At 46.9% G+C, this 18,798-nt stretch overlaps 1 protein-coding gene across 3 annotated transcripts; it reads right to left on the bottom strand.

The window, feature by feature from the left end:
- Nucleotides 1–1,787: 1,787 nt before the first annotated feature.
- Nucleotides 1,788–18,714, bottom strand: LOC114697272 (WD repeat and coiled coil containing). 3 transcript variants are annotated; one of them, XM_037198128.1, is made up of 6 exons: nucleotides 18,603–18,714; nucleotides 15,871–16,085; nucleotides 10,726–10,774; nucleotides 8,830–10,636; nucleotides 4,205–4,319; nucleotides 1,788–2,563 (listed from the first exon to the last, which is right to left on the bottom strand). In XM_037198128.1, exons 4-6 carry the CDS (start codon nucleotides 10,615–10,617, stop codon nucleotides 2,409–2,411), a joined length of 2,058 nt encoding a protein of 685 aa, XP_037054023.1. In that variant the 5' UTR covers nucleotides 10,618–10,636; nucleotides 10,726–10,774; nucleotides 15,871–16,085; nucleotides 18,603–18,714; the 3' UTR covers nucleotides 1,788–2,408. The 3 variants fall into 3 exon arrangements, with proteins under 3 accessions (XP_037054023.1, XP_028731322.1, XP_028731317.1); XM_028875489.2 differs by lacking the exon at nucleotides 15,871–16,085; XM_028875484.2 differs by lacking the exons at nucleotides 10,726–10,774; nucleotides 15,871–16,085.
- Nucleotides 18,715–18,798: the final 84 nt, after the last annotated feature.

The raw sequence follows: 18,798 nt of genomic DNA, 5'->3' as shown, positions 1-18,798 counted from the left end.
GGACGTAAACATGATGTCTACGCCAACGTGTATACAAGGTGGTGAAACTCCCTTTTACAAAGTGGAGGAATGAGGAAGCAATAATTACAATAATCAAGACCTCTATCAGACACCTCTGGTGCTGTGAAGACAGGATTAAAAGGGACATACAGGAAGCTTGAAAGGTTCTAGTAATGTTCCCACTCCTTAGAACGACTTATCATTACTATTATTATTATTATTATTATTATAATACAGGGTCGTCTCACTATGTAGTACTGGAAGGCCTGGAACTTACTGTGTAGCCCAGGCTGGCCTCCAACTCACAGAGATCCACCTGCCTCTACCTCCTGAGTGCTGGATTAAAGATGCGCGCCACCACCCCTGGCTGAATAAAATCTTGTTAATGTGACCCTAAACATCTAAAGGACTTAGCGCTTCTCTCTGCCGCCAGCAAATGACACCGGACTGGCTTCTATTGTTCCAGTGACTGTCCTCAACAGCAGAGGCCCAGGAAACATCTGTGTAGGACCTGTCATTAGATGGAATCCGAGTTATTATCCAGAAACAATTTACATTCTCCACTATGTCCACCGGAGGAGGAAATACAAGGATGACAGTTATGCGTACACAAATCCAGAACACTGCTCTACCCCAGCGACACTCACAGAGAGTATACACCATCAGAACATTCAGCAAAGCCTCGGCCAACATTCGAGATTTCAATCAAGACTCATTCTGAGTCCTCTGCCCTGAGAAGTGGTGATTATAAAGGAAGTACAGCGTGAGGCACTCCGGGATCTTACTCAGGTTTCCTTAGTCCCTCTCTTTAGGAGTCCTAATAGCAGTGATTTCATCACGTCCCAGACACCTCCTCGGCAGTTGGAGCCAGGCCTCAGCCACCACTCTGCAGGCCGCTGATTGCAGACGAGCGCCCTTCCCGTCCATTATCCCAGCGGTTGTCTAATGCATCTGAACCACAAAGCAGGCCTTTGCCTCTCTCCCCAGCCCAGCTCCATCTTCATAAACGGCGAGAGACAGACAGGAGTCCCCAAAGGCACAAGATGGGTTCCTCTCTGGGTAATTTTCAGGGAAAAGGGAGGGGGAGTCTCCGTGTTAATGGAGCCTCGAGGGTTCAAACAGTGGCTCCGGGATGTGCAGCGCTCCCAGCCCAGATCAATCTGCCGGCCTGCAGTGACTGACGGGTGGGGTACTGTCTGAGCCGTGAGGAGTCCAGTGAAGGGGTCAAGACTCTTCCCCCACCGTACTATCAAGATCGTACCCACAGACTGACGCTTTTTACAACTCGCTGAGGTTTTGTGAATTTTCAACCTTTTGAAAGACTTCCCGATTCTACACTGGTCTCTTAGATTTGAAAGGGCTTAAAAGAGAAATAGCAAAGTTAAAAGTGACAAGCTGGGCTGGCGGCACACAGCTCAGGGAGAGCAGAAGCCTTACAGTCTGGAGTAAGGTCTGAGCCCTTACTTCAAAAACAAAGGAGCCTGTAATCCCAGCACTCGGGAGGCAGAGCCAGGCGGATCTCTGTGAGTTCGAGGCCAGCCTGGGCTACAGAGTGAGATCCAGGACAGGTACCAAAACTACACAGAGAAACCCTATCTCAAAAAAACCAACCAACCAACCAACCAACCAACCAACCAACCAAATGAAAAGGTGACCAAGAAGGCTGATTACTGGGAGGGAAAATGGGAAATTTTTGTGATCCTCAAACTGGAAAATAAATCACCACATCTCAAGGAGAAAATCATGATTGGCAAAGGCAAGAAGACACCAGGTGGGCAGCGCACACGTTCAGTCGGAGGCCAGAGGGGGCCAAATCTTGAAATTTTATTTAAAATTTGCTCAGAGCACTTTTGAGCAGTATCTGGACTTCCATCAGCTGGAACGGTTTACGGAATCAAAAGGGCTGGTCTTAAATCCTGGGCGGGAGGCCATCCTCTGAACTCCCGCCCGACCCGGGCAGTCCTGAGGGTGAAGGAGGGTCTCTGCTTCCTTTGGTACTGGTTTTCTACCGCCTGGGGAATGGATTAAAGGCCGTGCTGGACCACGGACTCCGCAGCAGTCTCCTCCTCACCTAAAGCAGGACAAAGGCCCGCGACTGTGCCAGGGCATCCCGTGAACACAGCACCACTCTAAGGCGGTGTTCACGCAGCTGCCGGCTGGGCGAGCACAGTCTTAGGGAAGACGCAAAATACAGTCCATATGGCAGCAGAGTGTTTTGTTCTTGGAATTCTATCCTCCAAGTGGCACAGTCATGACTACATAAGCAACCCCTTGCCCTGCTGCCCAGCAGCAGCGCACGGCCCCCAGGGGAAGCTGGGGGAGCACGCGCTCTGCAGAACGGCCATCGGGGGCCGCTGTGCAAACAGCCAGCTGCATCTACACTCCGGGTGGCAAGGTCTCCGGAGGCTTCAGGTGTGCGAGTGACATCCTGATTGTGAGAAAGGGTCCCTGGCCACCTCTGGCTTAGACAGGCTGCCATCTCTCACCACGATGGTCTGGGAGGCTGTGAAGGTTAATGGGATGAAACCTTGGCTGTCCGCGGAGAGGAGGATCCAGTGGGAATCTACAAAGTAAACAAACACACACACACAGCAACTCAGGCGATCGTGCAGTTTGAGAAGGATGAACGCCTAGCTGCAAACATGTCTGGCTCCCATTGTTAAGTCTGGCCCCGCAGCTGTGGCTGCACCACTGTAGCCCAAGGCTGGTGGCTTCGCTCACACGGGTGCTGCCGTCACAGATGGACACCGCCACACTGGGGCTAACTTTTAAAAAGTGAAATACCGTGGTTGATGGCAAACCTCATCATAAACCTCATCATCTGACACTTTTCAGAAAACATGGAGATGGAAGAATGGAGTTGTACTTAGAATCAGGTCACATGGTAGCTCAGAAAGTGGGCGTCAACAACAATCCCCTCAGGTGGATCACTCAAAACTAAGAACATAGTTTTCCTCAGGACTGACATTGATAATCAATTATTTTTATTTTACGTACACTGGTGTTTTGCCTGCATGTATGTCTGTATGAGGGCATCGGATCCTCTGGAACAGACAGTTACAGGAGTTACAGACAGTTGTGAGCTGCCATGTAGGTGCTGGGAATTGAACCGGGGTCCTCTGGAAGATCAGCCAGTATTCTTAACCACTGAGCCATTTCCCCAGTCTGAGGACTGACATTTATCATATGGTGCAGTGTGATTCACCCTACCGAGGAATTTTTTATTCTATACATCAGTACCAACTGTAGCTACCCAAGGAGGGTGCGCATTCACTGCCTGCTGCGGACAGACGATGGGATCCAACGCCCCCTTCTTGTCTCCTAGGCCACAGTGTGCCCATGGTACACAGACATAGATGCAGGCAAAACACTCCCACATGTAAAACAAAAATGGGACCTGAGAGATGGCTCGGCAGTTAAGAACACTAGTTGTACTTCCAGAGGACCAGGGTTCAAGTCCCAGCACCTTCATGAGGACTAACAACTAACTGTTTGAAACATCAGTCACAGGGAATTTAATGCCCTCTTCTGGCAAAAATGGGTACTACATCCATCCTGTTCACAGATAAACATGCAGGCAAACACAAAAAAAACAAAACTAAAAATTTTAAAGTCAACTAAAAACTCATAAACAAGAAACTATGAGGAAGTAAAAGCGGTATGCCTCAGAAGTAATATTAACCTATCTGTTAAAAATGACCATTGCTGCCAGGCGGTAGTGGCGCCCGCCTTTAATCCCAGCACTCAGGAGGGAGAGGCAGGTGGATCTCTGTGAATTTGAGACCAGCCTGGTCTACAGAGCAAGATCCAGGAAAGGCACCAAAGCTACACAGAGAAACCCTGTCTCGGAAAACAAACAAACAAACAAATGACCATTGCAAAGCCATATTATAAATGTATCTGTCAAGACAGAAAAATGTTACAATGCTAAAAGGAAAAACAAAATGTCTTTATGTTCAAGGCAGTGGTTGCTGTTAAAAAAAAAAAAAAAAAAAAAAAAAAATGAGCCAGGTGGTGGTGGTGGTGGCAGCCAACATCTTTAGTCTCAGCACTCAGGAGGCAGAGGCAGGTGGATCTCTGTGAGTTCCAGGACAGCCAAGGCTACACAGAGAAACCCTGTCTTGAAAAAAACAAACAAACAAACAAAAAACCCCAAGGCCTAATAAAGCAACCATGTCCCACAAGGCTCTGGGTTCTAACCTACCGTGCAGCATTTCCACGAGATAGAGGCCAAACATCTGCTGGACTGTGCTGAGCCGTAGCTTGCCATCGCAGAGAAGCACGGCTCTTTTTTCCGCAGGACCTACAGACGAGGGTTTCTTCAAGTGAAAGTGAAAACCGTTAATCGATGGTAGAAATGGCGCAATGACATTTCTGAAGGACGACGTAGAGGGGCCAGGAGAGATGGAGCAACCTTGCCTCTGCCTCCTCAGTGCTAGGAACATAGTGTGCTACCACACGTGGCTTCTGGTTCTTGACAACTGTGCTCTGCTTTCTACATGCATGCCATGGAACATGCATGCCCACCTCACACATACACATCATATACAAACACACAGTATAAAAGTTACTATCTGCACATTACTCCTGATTATTAGTTGAAATAGTGTCTTCGTAAGTACTTGGCGAACGGTGTTACTATGGAACTGGACGGCTGGCTTGTGGACTAAGTCAGACTCAGACAACTATTATACTTTCTCTCGTATATGGAATCTGGAGGAGGAAGACAGAAGGGGGTTGTCACAGAGAAGATAATGGGGTCAGGGAATGGGGGGGAGGAGGGGTGAATTCAATGAAGGCTTAAAATAAGTCATAATGAAACACATTATTTTGTATAATTAATATATGTAATGGAAGTGTTTTAAAGCAGTCACGTGTCTAACATACTCTGCTGTTAAAAAGAATCATCAGCACTCTTTTTTGAGTCTCAAACTCACGCCGTGATGACCTTGACCATACGGAATTTCACCGGAATTTCACCGCACAGGCTGGTTATCCCTTATCTGAAATGCCTGAGAACAGAAGTACTTCCAAGTTGGGAATGTTCACGTGTAATCACACATCTAAACATGAAACCATTTATGTTCCATATGCACCCTCATAAAAAGTAACAATTCTTGTTTGAGATAGGGTCTAATTCGGCTCATGCTCCTGGCCCCAAACTTCTGGGCTCAAGTGACCCCTGTACCACAACATCCTCAGCAACAGGAACTAACACGCAGGAGAAATGTACCCCACTTTAGAAATGTACCCCACTTTCTAAACATAGTATGTTCACTTCCTTTGTGATGCAGAATCATCATGTACCCAGGTTGGCTTGGATTCCCGGTGCCTCCGCCTCCAGAGCCTTGAGATTAGACACGCCCAGCCACACCCAGCTCTGCAGGTAATTTAAACAAAACTGTTATTTTATTTGTATTCTCTGTTTGTGAGGGAGGATCTCCTGTAGCCTAGCCTGTCATCAGGCCAGGAGGTAGCCAAGGTTAACACCAAACTCCCCATCTTCCTGGGTAGTGGTGGCGCACAACTTTAAGCCCAGCACTCCCGGGAGGCAGAGGCAGGTGGATCTCTGTGAGTTCGAGGCCAGCCTGGTCTCCAAAGCGAGTTCCAGGAAAGGCACAAAGCCACACAGAGAAACCCTGTCTCGAAAAACAAAACAAAACAAAACCCAAAAAACTCCCCATCTTCCTAATTCCCCCTCCTGAGTGCTGGGATTACAGCCAGGGGCCCCGAGGCCTGCTGTGGACCTGGATTTGGGCTATGACCAATCACAAGAAGTCAGGTGTGGACTTTTACACCTGAATGGCAGAGTTTTGAAGTTTAGGGCACTTCAGACTTCAGATATTTAGATTGGGGATACTCAATCTGTTTAGTTTTTCTGTTTGTTTAATCATTATAATTTTTTTTTTTTAAGATTTATTTTTATGTGTGTGTGTTCTGCTGCACACATGTCTACACACCACATTACACCTAGTACCAGAAGAGGTCAGAAAAGGGCATTATCCCCTGGCACTGGGGTTACAGGTGGTAGGAACCACAGTCTAGTTCTCTAGAAGAGCAGTGCATGGTTTTTCTTTTTTTGTTTTTAAGGTAGGGGTGTGTAGGTAGGTATGTGTGTGTGTGTGTGTGTGTGTGTGTGTGTGTGTGTGTGTGTGTGTGTGTTTAGACAGAGTCTCATTATGTAGCCCTGGCTATCCTGGAACTCACTGTGTAGACCAGGCTGGCCTCTAACTCACAGAGATCCTCCTGCCTCTGCCTCCCGAGTGTGGAACTAAAGGTGTACGCCACCATGTCCAGCCTAGTCCATGCTCTTAACCACTACCTCTCCAGCTTCAAACAACTTTTTCAGTACACACACTAAGTAAATAAATACCAAAAACCCCAATGACATTGACTGGGCAACTCCCCTCAAAAGGTAGAGTGCCACCTTAGCACACACGAGCTCCCGAGTTGCTTCCCCAGCACAGCATAAAACCAGGTGTGGGGTGCACACCTGTGATCCAGCCCTTCTGAGAAGGCAGAAGATAAGAAACTCAAGGTCATGGTCTGTGGAGATGGCCGAGTCAGTAAATTATCTGCCGCAAAAGCACAAGAACCTGAGCTTGAATTCCCAACACACATGTTTAAAAAAAAAAAAAAAAAGCAGGGTACATGCTGACTGGGTGGATACAGGCGACTCTCAGAACTCAATGGCCAAGTCCATGAGATTTGGGTTCAGTGAGAAACCTGGTCTCAAAACGTACGGTGGAAAGCAATCTAGGAAGACGGGTGATGTCAGCTTCCTGCTTCCCAACACACGTGTATACCCTCCACCTGCACCCAACTCATATGAACACATACATACACCACACACAAGAAGTTCAAGGTCATCCCTGAGAGGCTAGCCTGAGCTACATGGGATCCGATTTTCAAAACAACAACAAAAAATGATAGAAACACGCTCTTCAAATTTGCACTTCTGCTGCGGGCTGCAGGAATATATCATAAGAACTCAGCTGGTTATGGCAGTCACTACCTGGAGGGATCAGGGAATTCCTCCAGAGGAAGCCAAATTCCAAGGAGTTTTTGGTGTTACTTGGCTTGTTATATATCAGCTGTATTCTGTTATGAAAATCATGTGTTTTCCAATTGACTTTCCCCTAAGAAGGACTAACAGTGTAGACCGATCACTCTCTGGACATACACAATCCAGGTATTTGGAGAACAGCCTCAGGAAAGGCTTTCTCTGGAATCAGATTATCTTCCTTAGCCACTTTCAAGAACTACAGGAAACACCACTCAGGTGGGGGCCCAACTTCCGAGGACTAACAATGATAACAGCCCATCTGCAAGTCTCCTGACTTATGGTAAATTCCACAAGGAGACACCGCCTAGGAGAGGTGGACGTTAAGTAATAGCTTTACACAATTGAGCTCGGACCCTCCCTTTATATACCGGGACTTCCAGGGCACAGGACAGAGAAAAGAAAAGAGAATGGAAGAACTAGATGGGTAAGAACTTGAGAGGAACAAAATGAGATGGGGAAGAACTAGATTGAAGGGCTAAAAGAGAGGACTAGAGGAACGAGATGGGAGATGAGGAAGAGCCAGATGAGAGAGAAGGAGCCGGGAGAGGAGCTGATAGGGGAACTAGACAGATGAGAACCTAGAAGGGACAGAACTAGATGTAGGAATTAAGTTAGAACCTAGAGGGGACAGTAGATAAATATAGAGAAATCAGGCAAGAAAGGAGCTAGACATGAGAGCAGAATAGAAGCTGTGTAAAAGAGAACTATCGCAGAATAATAAAGTGTATGAACTAAGGAGTTTCGTGTACATAGATTCATTTCTTTTCATCAAAAATTAATTATCAGCTGGTTGTAGATTCTTCCCGGACCCTGGGAGGGAACTATCGAGGGGCTGGACCCCCATAGTCCCCAATACACTTCACTTCTGGGAATTAATGCAACAAAAATAAAGATACTAAGCCAAATGAATAAATATACTAGTTTGGCCTTATTTGAGGTACACGCATACTCAACTTGAGGTATAGAGCACCCCATGACTTCACTCTGTAAGACAGTGACAAAGCACCCCACCATACTGTATGTATATCTGTACACAAGGATCTGTGGTTGATTTTATATGTGTAGAGGCTAGCGGGAGAGGATCACATTGGGCACCGGTTAAAGGAAGTGATGGACAGGGTGGAGCAGAGCCAGACTCGATGTGAAAAAGAAGTGTCCGGTATAAAAAACATGGAGATGGGCCAGGCAGTGGTGGCGCACGCCTTTAATCCCAGCACTGGGGAGGCAGAGGCAGGCGGATCTCTGAGTTCAAGGCCAGTCTGGTCTACAGAGTGAGTTCCAGGATAGCCAGGGCTACACAGAGAAACCTTTTCTCAAAAATACAAACCACCACCACAAAAAAACCATGGCGATGTACTTGCATGGGCATGTGTAGGGATGCACTCAAAGCATTTTAAATGATCTCTCTCTCTCTCTCTCTCTCTCTCTCTCACACACACACACACACACACACACACACACACACACACACACACACAGAAAAGGTTTTCACAATGGAATGACACAATTAAACCTATTTTTTTTCCTAAATATAAATCACCAGAGTGCACTCTTTCATTTCCACAGCAGGGATGTGATAAAATCACGCTAAACCCTGGTGTGTGCACTTTTGTGTGCGCAAAGGCAGGCGAGCTTGCCTGTAACCCAGCATGCCCAGGTCACCGAGCTTTACTCGGAGCCCCCCTCCTTACCAATGTTTCTGGCAAGACCCACTGGATTCAAGAGCTTCCGGCATAGTGGAAGTTCCTCAAGGGAGACGTTACCTGGTAAACGAGGTGAACATAGGGAGGATCCTGAGAGAGGGGATACACTGGAGAGAACCGCTTCTCCTTCTGTAGAGAGTCCGTGAGTTCAAAGAGACTCTGCTGCATTCCGACCAGGTGCCGAGATAAGACGGCCAGCTCCCTGGAGAGCGGGCAGGTTTCCTTCTCTTCCCCTAAGTTCTCTCTTGGAGGTAAATTCGGTTCTGGGGTGCTGGTGTGGTCTGGTGTCCAGCTGGGTCTAGGCAAGGCTGGCCAAAGCCAGGAGGGCCTGAGAAGGGTTTCCTGTACAATGGAATCCCTGGGTGGAGGGGACGAGGGGCTTTCAATCTCTTGAATAAGGGCTCTGCCAGACCTCCCACTCTGAGCCAGACTGGTGTCCGCTGTCAGCAAGAGTCCTTGTCTCAAGCCCAGGGAGAGGTTCTCAACCATCTGCTCTCTGTCTGCTTTCTCCAACTGAGCGTTGAAGGCAGAGTAAGCACCCTGACTTTCAGCAGGCGTTCCAGAAGATTCTCTTCCCAATGTTACTTCTCTGACTATCAGGCAAACGGAATACTGATCAGATTCTGAGGAAGGAAGGAACACGGCTTCGGTGGGCTTTGGTTTCCCTACAGAAATTAGTAACAATCTGTCTGTCAAGAAGCAAAGGCCTTTGGGTCTCTCGTTACTCTCTAACTGAATTTGCTGGATGTTGAGCATAGAAGAAGGAGTGACGGAATAGACCAGAATGACGTTGCACGTGTTGGCGGCCACGGCCACCAGCTGCGCTTTCAAGTTAAATGCGATGAGATCAGGAACCAGGATGCCCGGGATGGCAACCTTTTTTGTCATGGTGATGGCTTTCTTAAAGGTGACCAGGACCAGATGGGAAGAGTCCTGGCCGGTTCCTGTCAAGTAGTCCCTTTCTCTTACACAAAGAAGAGGACCCTCCTCAGCGCCTGATCGGTTGAAATGTATGCGAGTCAGATCCAGGGGATCGGAAAAGGAAGACACTGTCACTCCAGAACTCCCCTCCCCGGGGGGCGTTTCACCCACAGGCTGAGCGCGCACACCCGCATCTCTCCCACCGGGCGGAGCGTCAAAGGCTTCAGACGCATTTAAGCTACAAAGCTTGTGGAGCGGAAGCTCGGTGGCTATGGCCACCTGAGAGTCCACGGTGGCTGTGATGGAGCGGATGGGGCGGTTCACATCAAACACCGGGCAGAAGGCGCAGCTGTGGAGGGACTTCTGAGCACTGTCCCATGTGTACGAGTGAAGGCTGCTGTCTATCGCCACCACCAGCCTCTGGCCGTCCAGGGTCCAACACGCACAGTAAATTCGGCCCCTGGTGTTGATGTCCACTTTGACTCTGGAACCGTCGCTGTGAACGTCGGGAAAAATGGAAGCATCCTGTGCCGTCAACACAGCCAGGACAGCATCTTTCGGGTGCCACACGCAGCCCTGGGGAAGGAGAGGGAGGGACTCTCTGATTTCGGAGGTCTGAGACATCTGCCATTTGCTTGATCCCGAGGTGCTGGGGCGCAGCTGCCACACAGCGACGTGTTTCTTATGCTGGACGGCGAGCAGAGTGGGTCCGGGAGCTGCGCTGAGCGGGGCCCAGGAAAGCCCACAGACGTAGTCAAATTTCCCGAGGACTTGGGAGTCCCCAAACTTGGCCTCTCCGTTATGAAGCTGTAAACCTGTCAGGACTACCCGATTCCCGTCCGTCCAGGCGAGGCCGTGGGTTGGATGCACCGCCTGATTCAGCGAGTTCAGTCCGGTCCTAAGCAGTTTTCCGTTTCCCAACTCCATCCTTTCTGACAAAAGCTATCTGAAACCGTTAAGAAGGAAGGTTACACACGGGCCTAGAGGTGCATAGGAGGCTGAGGCAGGAGGATCTCAGTGAGTGTTAAGACCAACCTGGATCACACAAGGAGTTCCAGGCCAGCTAGTTCTGCAGAGCGGAGTCCTGTCACAAAAGAGAGGAGAGGGGGAAGGAAAGTTATACCCCGAAAGAATAATCAAGCAAATGCACAAGTTAGATTTTACAATAGGCTGGGACCCTTCACAGGTTAATGCTGTTGGGACACAGAAGAGCAACTTACAAATTAAGAGACTACTATGCCAAAGCAAGCATAACGAGCAAGGACAGGAAATAAAACTTCCTATCAAGAAAGGAGTGTTTTGAGGGAGGGGAAAAAGGAATATTTTTAGACCTGGAGAAATCTGAATATGGAATGGATATAAGATATTGATCTGGAGACGTAGCTCAATGACAGAGCACGTATTTAGCAGGTGTGAAGCTATAGCTTAAAACCCTGGTATGGCACAAAAAATAGTTAATATGTAGAACTGTTAAAAAATACAGCAAAATTGCCCACTGTGGTGGTGGTGCACACCTTTAACCCCAGGTCTACATTGTTATAGGCCAGCCTGTAACATAGTGAGACCCTGGTTCAAAACACACATATACACACACCCATTGAATTTAGAGTCAGAATTTATCCTGGTATTTGTAGCTTTTTATTTTCTTCCCCTTCATTTCTCTATTTTCATTTTTTTTGGATATATTTATCTTCTGTGCATGAGCATTTGCCTGCATGTACGTACATGTACTCTGTGTGTGTGTGTGTGTGTGTGTGTGTGTGTGTGTGTGTGCGCGCGCGCGCGCGCCTTATGCCTGAGGGAGGCCAAGCGGTATCAGATCCCTTGGACCGGGAGCTACAGAGAGTTATAAACCATGTGGATGATGGAACCAAACCCGGGTCCTCTGTAAGAGCAACAAGTGCTATAAACCACTAAACATTCTCTTCAGAACCCTTTTTAATTTCTTTTTTTTGGGGGGGGGGGATTTGAGACAGGGTCTCGCTGTGTAGCCTTGGCTGCCCTAGAACTTGCTTTGTTGATCAGGTTGGCCTTAAGCTAACAGAGAGCGGTCTGCCTCTGCCTCCCGAGTGTGACCACCATCCGTCTCTTTTAATTCTTTAAAAGCCTCCATTGATCTCAGTTTATGCATGTGCGCATGCGCTCACGTGCGCAGAGGTCATAGGACAACTAGGTGAGGCCGCTCTCTCCTTCTACTGTGTGGGTTCCGAGGATCAAACTCAGATCTTCAGGCTTGGTAGCAAGCCTTTACCCACCGAGCCATCCTGCCAGTCCCTATCTTTCATTCACTGCTTTTGGGACAGAGTCTCACTCGGTAGCCCACACCGACCTGGAGCTCACCGCGGAGCCCACGCTGGCTGGCCTCAAACTCTTGGGGATCCTGCTACCTCAGTCTTCCAAGCGCTGGGGCTACAAGTGTGAGCACCGTACCCAGTTATTGATGGTACTTACAAGTTTGAAAATTTTTCATTAGGAATTAAAAGTCGCCAGGCGGCGGTGGCGCACGCCTTTAATCCCAGCACTCGGGAGGCAGAGGCAGGCGGATCTCTGTGAGTTCGAGGCTAAGCCTGGTCTACCGAGCGTGTTCCAGGAAAGGCGCAAAGCTACACAGAGAAACCCTGTCTCAAAAAACAAAAACAAAACAAAACAAAAAAAAAAGAATTAAAAGTCTATTATCTAATTCCCACTCTTCCCTTCAGGTCAAATCAATGATATTCACACTTCTGGTTTTATTAGCACTTACTTCCTCTACTTTTAAAAAATGGCTGTTGCCTCATTGCTGAAATGAAACTCAAAAATCACTGTTTGATTTCTCCGTGACACCCACACAGCACTAATTTTCAGGGCACTTCTACCTTCTTGGTTGGGGTTGCACTTTGCAGTAATTCTTTACAATAATGTAGAGCATCAACTTTCACACTCTGAGTATTATCTGCTCACACCCAGGTACTTACTAAAGAAGTATATTACATAAAGAGTCTCAGTTCTTAGACAGATGGTGGCACATGCCTTTAATCCCAGCACTTGGCAGGTAAAGGCAAGTGGATCTCTTGAGTTCAAGGCCACCCTGATCTACAAAACGAGTTCCAGGACAGCCAGAGCTACATAGAGAAACCCTGTCTTAGGAAAAAAAAAAAAAAAAAAAAAAAAAAAAAAAAAAAAAAAAAAAAAAAAGAGTTTCAATTCTTCCAGGTGTGGTGGCACACTCCTTTTTTTTTTTTTTTTTTTTTTTTTTTTTGGTTTTTTCGAGACAGGGTTTCTTTGTGTAGCTTGGCACACTCCTTTAATCCAACATGCAGGAGGCTGAGGTTCGAGGCCAGCCTGGTCTACAGCTACAGAGCAAATTCCAGGACAGTCAGGGATGAAAGGAATTAACAGAGATGGCTGGCAGTGGTGGATGTACAACACTATGGGTGTACTTAATACCAATGCATACTTAACATGGTTAGGATAACAGATCTGTGTATTTTACCACACGCACAAACTGGATTCAAAGCAGGAGCAGAGGGAACAGAAAGAAGGCTCAGTGGTTAAGGGCAGTTGCTGCTCTTCTGGAGGACTCAGGTTCAATTCCCAACACCCACCTTGTAGCTCACAACCATCTGTAGCTCCAGCCCCAGGGGTCCAATGCCCTCTTCTGGTCTCTTTTGGGCACTTGTATTCAAACTGTGCCCGTGTGTGTACACTCCCGCCCCTCCCCACCCTCTCCCCCAACAAATAAATCTTGCAAAATAATAATAATAATAATAATAATAACAATAACAATAACAACCAGTCTCTTAAAACGAGCAGAAATCAACTGAGACTGGGTAGGAAAAAAAGGGGAGTCATCTACTAGCCCCCTGTTTGCTTGTATTTATGTGTGTGTCCTGGGGATTGAACTCAGGCACTCAGGGTTGGCAGTAGATGCCTTTACCCACTGATCCATGTCATCAGCCCTAGTTTTTTCTTTGTTCTGAGACAGGATCTTACCTCTTGTGTAACCCCAGCTAGCCTGAAACTCACTATGTTGCCAAGGCTGGCTTTGAACTCTCTGAAATCATCCTGCATCGGCTTCCCGAATGCTGAGGTTACAAGTGCTGATCATCACACCCAGAAAGAAGTTTTCTAAGGCTTTCAAACTCACATCTCATCATTAAGTTAGAATGAAGAGAAAGCAAAAATAATCCTTCAATTCCTATTAGTCACCAATACCGTGGTGTCCTTTTTCTAAATTGTTGCTGCCTTTTGAGACACCGACGTCCAGATCAGCAACTGCAACTCCTAGGCTACAGGCAGCGGTTAGGCCACAGGGGCCATAGCCGGAGGGAACTTTGTTCCCTCAGGCTCCGACTCTTTCAAAGCTACGAAGGAACTTAACTAAACCTCTGTCCCTCGAAAGAACTCAAGATTCACAGGTTCAGGTGGAACTCTGCTCTTCAGAGAGGCTGAATAACAAATAACTCACCTCCTCTCCTGGCTCACGTCCTCCAAAAAGCTTCTCCTGGCCCCCACTTAAAAGCCCTTCTCCACCTGGCTCCTCCCTACCACTTCCTGTCAGCTGTTGCTGACGCAGCCACCTGGCCACAGGTGAATTTTATTTAATCAAACACATCTTTCCGCCGGGCGGTGGTGGCGCACGCCTTTAATCCCAGCACTCAGGAGGCAGAGGCAGGCGGATCTCTGTGAGTTCGAGGCCAGCCTGGTCTCCAAAGTGAGTTCCAGGAAAGGCGCAAAACTACACAGAAAAACCCTGTCTCGAAAAACCAAAAAAAAAAAAAAAAAAAAAAAAAAAAATACAAACACATCTCTCCATCATTAAACAAACATTCCAGAGCATAAACAAAATAACACAGTTTCCCAGAGTTAAACAAGCGTAACCAAAACAAAAGTAACACACCTTTAAAATAATATTTTACAACAATACAGTTTTAGTTTTGTCTTTTCCCATGGTACTGGGCATCAAACCCAGGGCCTTGTGCATGCTACCAAGTGCTCTACTACCCCAGCCCCATCACTAAGTTATACTAGAACTTTATGGCCTTCAATTTTGATACTAAAACTGTGAGTAGTCTGTGAGATGTAAAATGCAGGAAAGTAGGCAGGTATACATGGTGAATTCAAGGTTCAAGGCTAGCCCGGGCCACACAGTGAGAACCTGTCTCAAACAAACAAAGAAAATCAGGGAAACACTGGCATCAAATACGTAAAAACTGACCGAGTTCTATGAACTCAACCCAGAGATGACCTGGACTGCGGGCTAATCAGGGGAGAGGAAAGGACCAAGGTGGCTGGTATGTGCCACTGCATGATGCCGACTGGACAGGATTCAATACAACTCTTTACTCCCTTGTGAAAGAGAGAAAAAAAAAATTTTTTTTTTTGAGAGAAGGTCTTTCTATTATGTAGCTCTGGATGTCCTGGAACTCGCTTTGTAGCTCAGGCTGGCCTTGAACTCACAGAGATCCTCTTGCCTCTGCCTCCTGAGTGCTGGGATTAAAGGCATGCACCAACATGCTGAGTGGGAGAATAACTTTTATTTTAGATAATAAAGCTGAAAGCTCCAAAAAGTTAAAAAAATTTACAACAAAAAAAACTCCGGATGAGTTAAAGACCTAAATGAATAAAACAATGAATAGCAAGTCTACAAAATATAAGACTATTTTACATCTAAATATAAGTCCACCACATCTAAAAATGTTCACACCAGCAATATCTGCAAAAGGAAAAAGCCAGTGCAAGCATGGAGTTCAGAAGAGCATTTGCCTGGGATGTTCCAGCAGAGCAAACAAGCAAGTTAAGTTTTTAGCTAAGCATCGAGGTGTGGGTCCATATTCTCAGTGCCTTGGAGTGGGAGGCAGGAGGATCAGGAGTTAAGGGGCATCCTTAGGGACACAGCAAGTGCACAGCAAGGACACAGCAAGGGCGGGTTCCCAACCATGGAGCAGTGAAGATGTGCTGGGGTTGGGGATGTAGTACACACCCCTTCCTTCAGCACTCTGGACGGTCTCCTGTCCCAGCCCCTTCGGTAAGGAGGTGATCACGAAGCTCCTATTGCTGTTCCAGTCTTCACCCCTAACAGATACTGCTCAATTTTATGATTGGTAAAGTGTCAAAGAAGGAACGTTGAAGTTGTCTTCAGACTCTATCCAAAGAAATAGATTCCCTACCATACAACGCGGCCCTCGGTGATTAACTTACCTGTAAACTTTATCCTCTTACAGCTTCATGTCTGTTCTTAGGATCCTGGACTAAGGAGGAATGCTCTGCTCTGCATTTATACATGATGTCAGGGGAAGTGACTCCACAGTGGCTTCCAAAACAGAGATGAGTCCCTTGTCGTTACTAATGGTGAAAACTGGAACCTCTGTTCGACTGGTCTATAACGTGGTTCTCCTCTGGCAACTACTTATGCCCTTTTAAAAGAGTTTTATTGGTAAATAACACGTAATACATTTTCCTGGGCAGAAAACTTCCTAATGGGCCAACTAAATAAAAAACAATTTAGATGACGTATTTTAAGTCACCGACTTGGGTCTAACATCGCTGATAGTGTGTGTGGACACAGTAACACAGGCCATGGAAAGGCAAGTGTGGTAATAGAAGGCTTTTAGATGAGTAATTAGTGCATCTTCCTTTAAGAAGAAAGTTGGCATAAAACTAACCATCACAAACATCTACTCTATTTCCTTTTCCTGAACTAACACAGGATCTCTTCATCATCTCTTCCTCTTCATCATGGGAAATGGAGAGACACCATTTTCACTCCAGTCTTTTCTTTTCGAAGAATTGGGGTGTTATGTGTTGTTAGACAGAATTATTATTATTTTGGTTTTGGGTTTTTTGTTTGTTTTTGGTTTTTGGTTTTTTGAGACAGGGTTTCTCTGCGTAGTTTTGGTGCCTGTTCTAGATCTTGCTCGGTAGACTAGGCTGGCCTCGAACTCACAGAGATTCACCTGGCTCTGCCTCCTGAGTGCTGGGATTAAAAGCGTGTGCCACCACTGCCCAGCTGGTTTTGTTTAAATCACTTTTCTCTTCTATTCACAAACTTGATGACTGGACACACATTTTCTGCATAAAAAAAAAAAAATCCTTCTGGACTTGAGGATGTGGGTCGTTGGTAGAGTTTCAGCCTCGAATGCTCAAAACCCTGGGTCCAATCCCTAGCACCCTCCCCCAAAATTAAAAATAATAAAGTTCTTTCAAAAGGTATTGACAAGACATTAAGGGCTTGTATTATTTGCTACAAATATATCTGTGTAACTTGGATCTCCTTGTCCTAAAGGAGGCAGAGGCAGTTTGAGGCCAGCCTGGTTTATATAGTGATTTCCAGGCCAGTCAGAGTTAGGTAGGGAGATCATGTCCCCAAAAGGGGGTGGGGGCATGAAAGAGTCTGAATGCCACAATACTAAAGTGAACAAAGAGTCAGCAAAGCAAGATGGCTCAGCAGGTAAAAGTGTTTGCCTCTAAAGCCTGATGGCCTGAGTTCAAGTCCTGCCTTCCACAAAGTGCCAGGGGAAAAAACAACACACAAAAGCCATCCTATCACTTTCAACACAACTGCCATGGTCCGTGTGCCCTCCAACACCCCCCCCTCAAATCCCATTAATTATTCTCTAGCCGATGCAAACACAATGATATCAGATAGGACGTGAGTGGTGAAAAATACTTAAGGGACAGCATGACAACGCTCAGCTTGGGAAACAGCTGAACCATTAAGCAGAGATGCTTCAAAGATGAGGAAGGTGTTCAGTATGCAGTGTACTTATTTTTGATACAGTCTCATGTATCCCTATCCTCCTGCCCGAGTGTTTAGATTACTACTAAGGGGCAGGATTTATGAGGTGCTGAGGATGGATGATGGCTCCAAGGTAGCAATGATGTATCTTAGGCATCCCTAAGGGAAGGATTTGGGGGTCACTGACATAAGGTTAGTAAAGCCAATTTAAGAATCTCGTCATTAAAAACAAAACAAAACAACAATAAAACTGAAAGCCAGCAAGATGGCCCAGCAGTTAATAGGGGCTTGTGCACAAGCCTGCTACCTGAGTTCAATCCGGGATCCCATGGAGCGGCAGGACAGAACCAGTTCACAAAAGTCGTCCTATGACTTCCAACTCTACCCCAAAGCACGTGCATATGCATGCACAAATGCTGAGGCACACACACTGCCTAGAGTCTGAGGTCAGTCTGAACAATGAATTTCAGACTAGCACAGGCTGCAAAACGATATGGCCATCGTCTCAAAAAAAGCCCAAACCAGACCAAAACAATAACAACAACAACGACAAAAACCTCCTCTGCCTCCCCAAAAGGATGAGAGAAGTGGGACAGAGACAACGTTCTGGCTACGCCTTAACTGATTAACCGGTTACAGAACCTTCTGCAATTAACAAAAAGCTCAGCTACTGAGATTTGTGATAAAAACTTCTTAGTTCGGTTTTCTGAGACACCTCAAAGTCCGTAGACTTTATTATAAATAAGACTAGATAGATAGATAGATAGATAGATAGATAGATAGATAGATAGATAGATAGACAGATAGATAGATTTTTTTTTCTGAGACAGAGTTTCTCTGTGTAGCTTTGTGCCTTTCCTGGATCTCGCTCTGTAGACCAGGCTGGCCTCGAACTCACAGAGATCTGCCTGGCTCTGCCTCCCGAGTGCTGGGATTAAAGGCGTGCGCCACCGCCGCCCGGCAAGGCTATATTCTTTAGGTTATATTACCAGAAGTATCATTCGTGAGTCCCAAAGGATACACTCACTTGTTTTACCACACCAGCCCGGTCCTCAACCTACTGTCCCGTACACACCGTCGCCTGGAACTCAACTCCGCCCCACGCCTGCATCCCTGGGCTACAGTGCCTCCACCTCCCTGCCCAGCCCCAGCCTCCCTACACCCGCCAGGCCTGGCCGCAAAAGACACGAAATACCTTGGTCTCTTGGCCTCCCCGCCCCACACATAAAAATCCCGGGGGCCGCTCACGTCACAGGACCGCGGATCAGAAGTCCCGGGCAACGAACGGAAGGCTCGGCCCTCGGTCCTGGGCAATGCCTCTTTACTATTGGCTATTGCGTGCGTCACGTTAGCGGCGGGTCCTTCCGCTAGCCAGTAAGCGCAAGGGTTTT

This window comes from Peromyscus leucopus, chromosome 22 (genome assembly GCF_004664715.2).
Source record: "Peromyscus leucopus breed LL Stock chromosome 22, UCI_PerLeu_2.1, whole genome shotgun sequence".
Classification (NCBI taxonomy): Eukaryota; Metazoa; Chordata; class Mammalia; order Rodentia; family Cricetidae; genus Peromyscus; species Peromyscus leucopus.
Note: the sequence above shows the minus strand (reverse complement) of the source record. Positions and strands in the feature narration are given on the sequence as shown.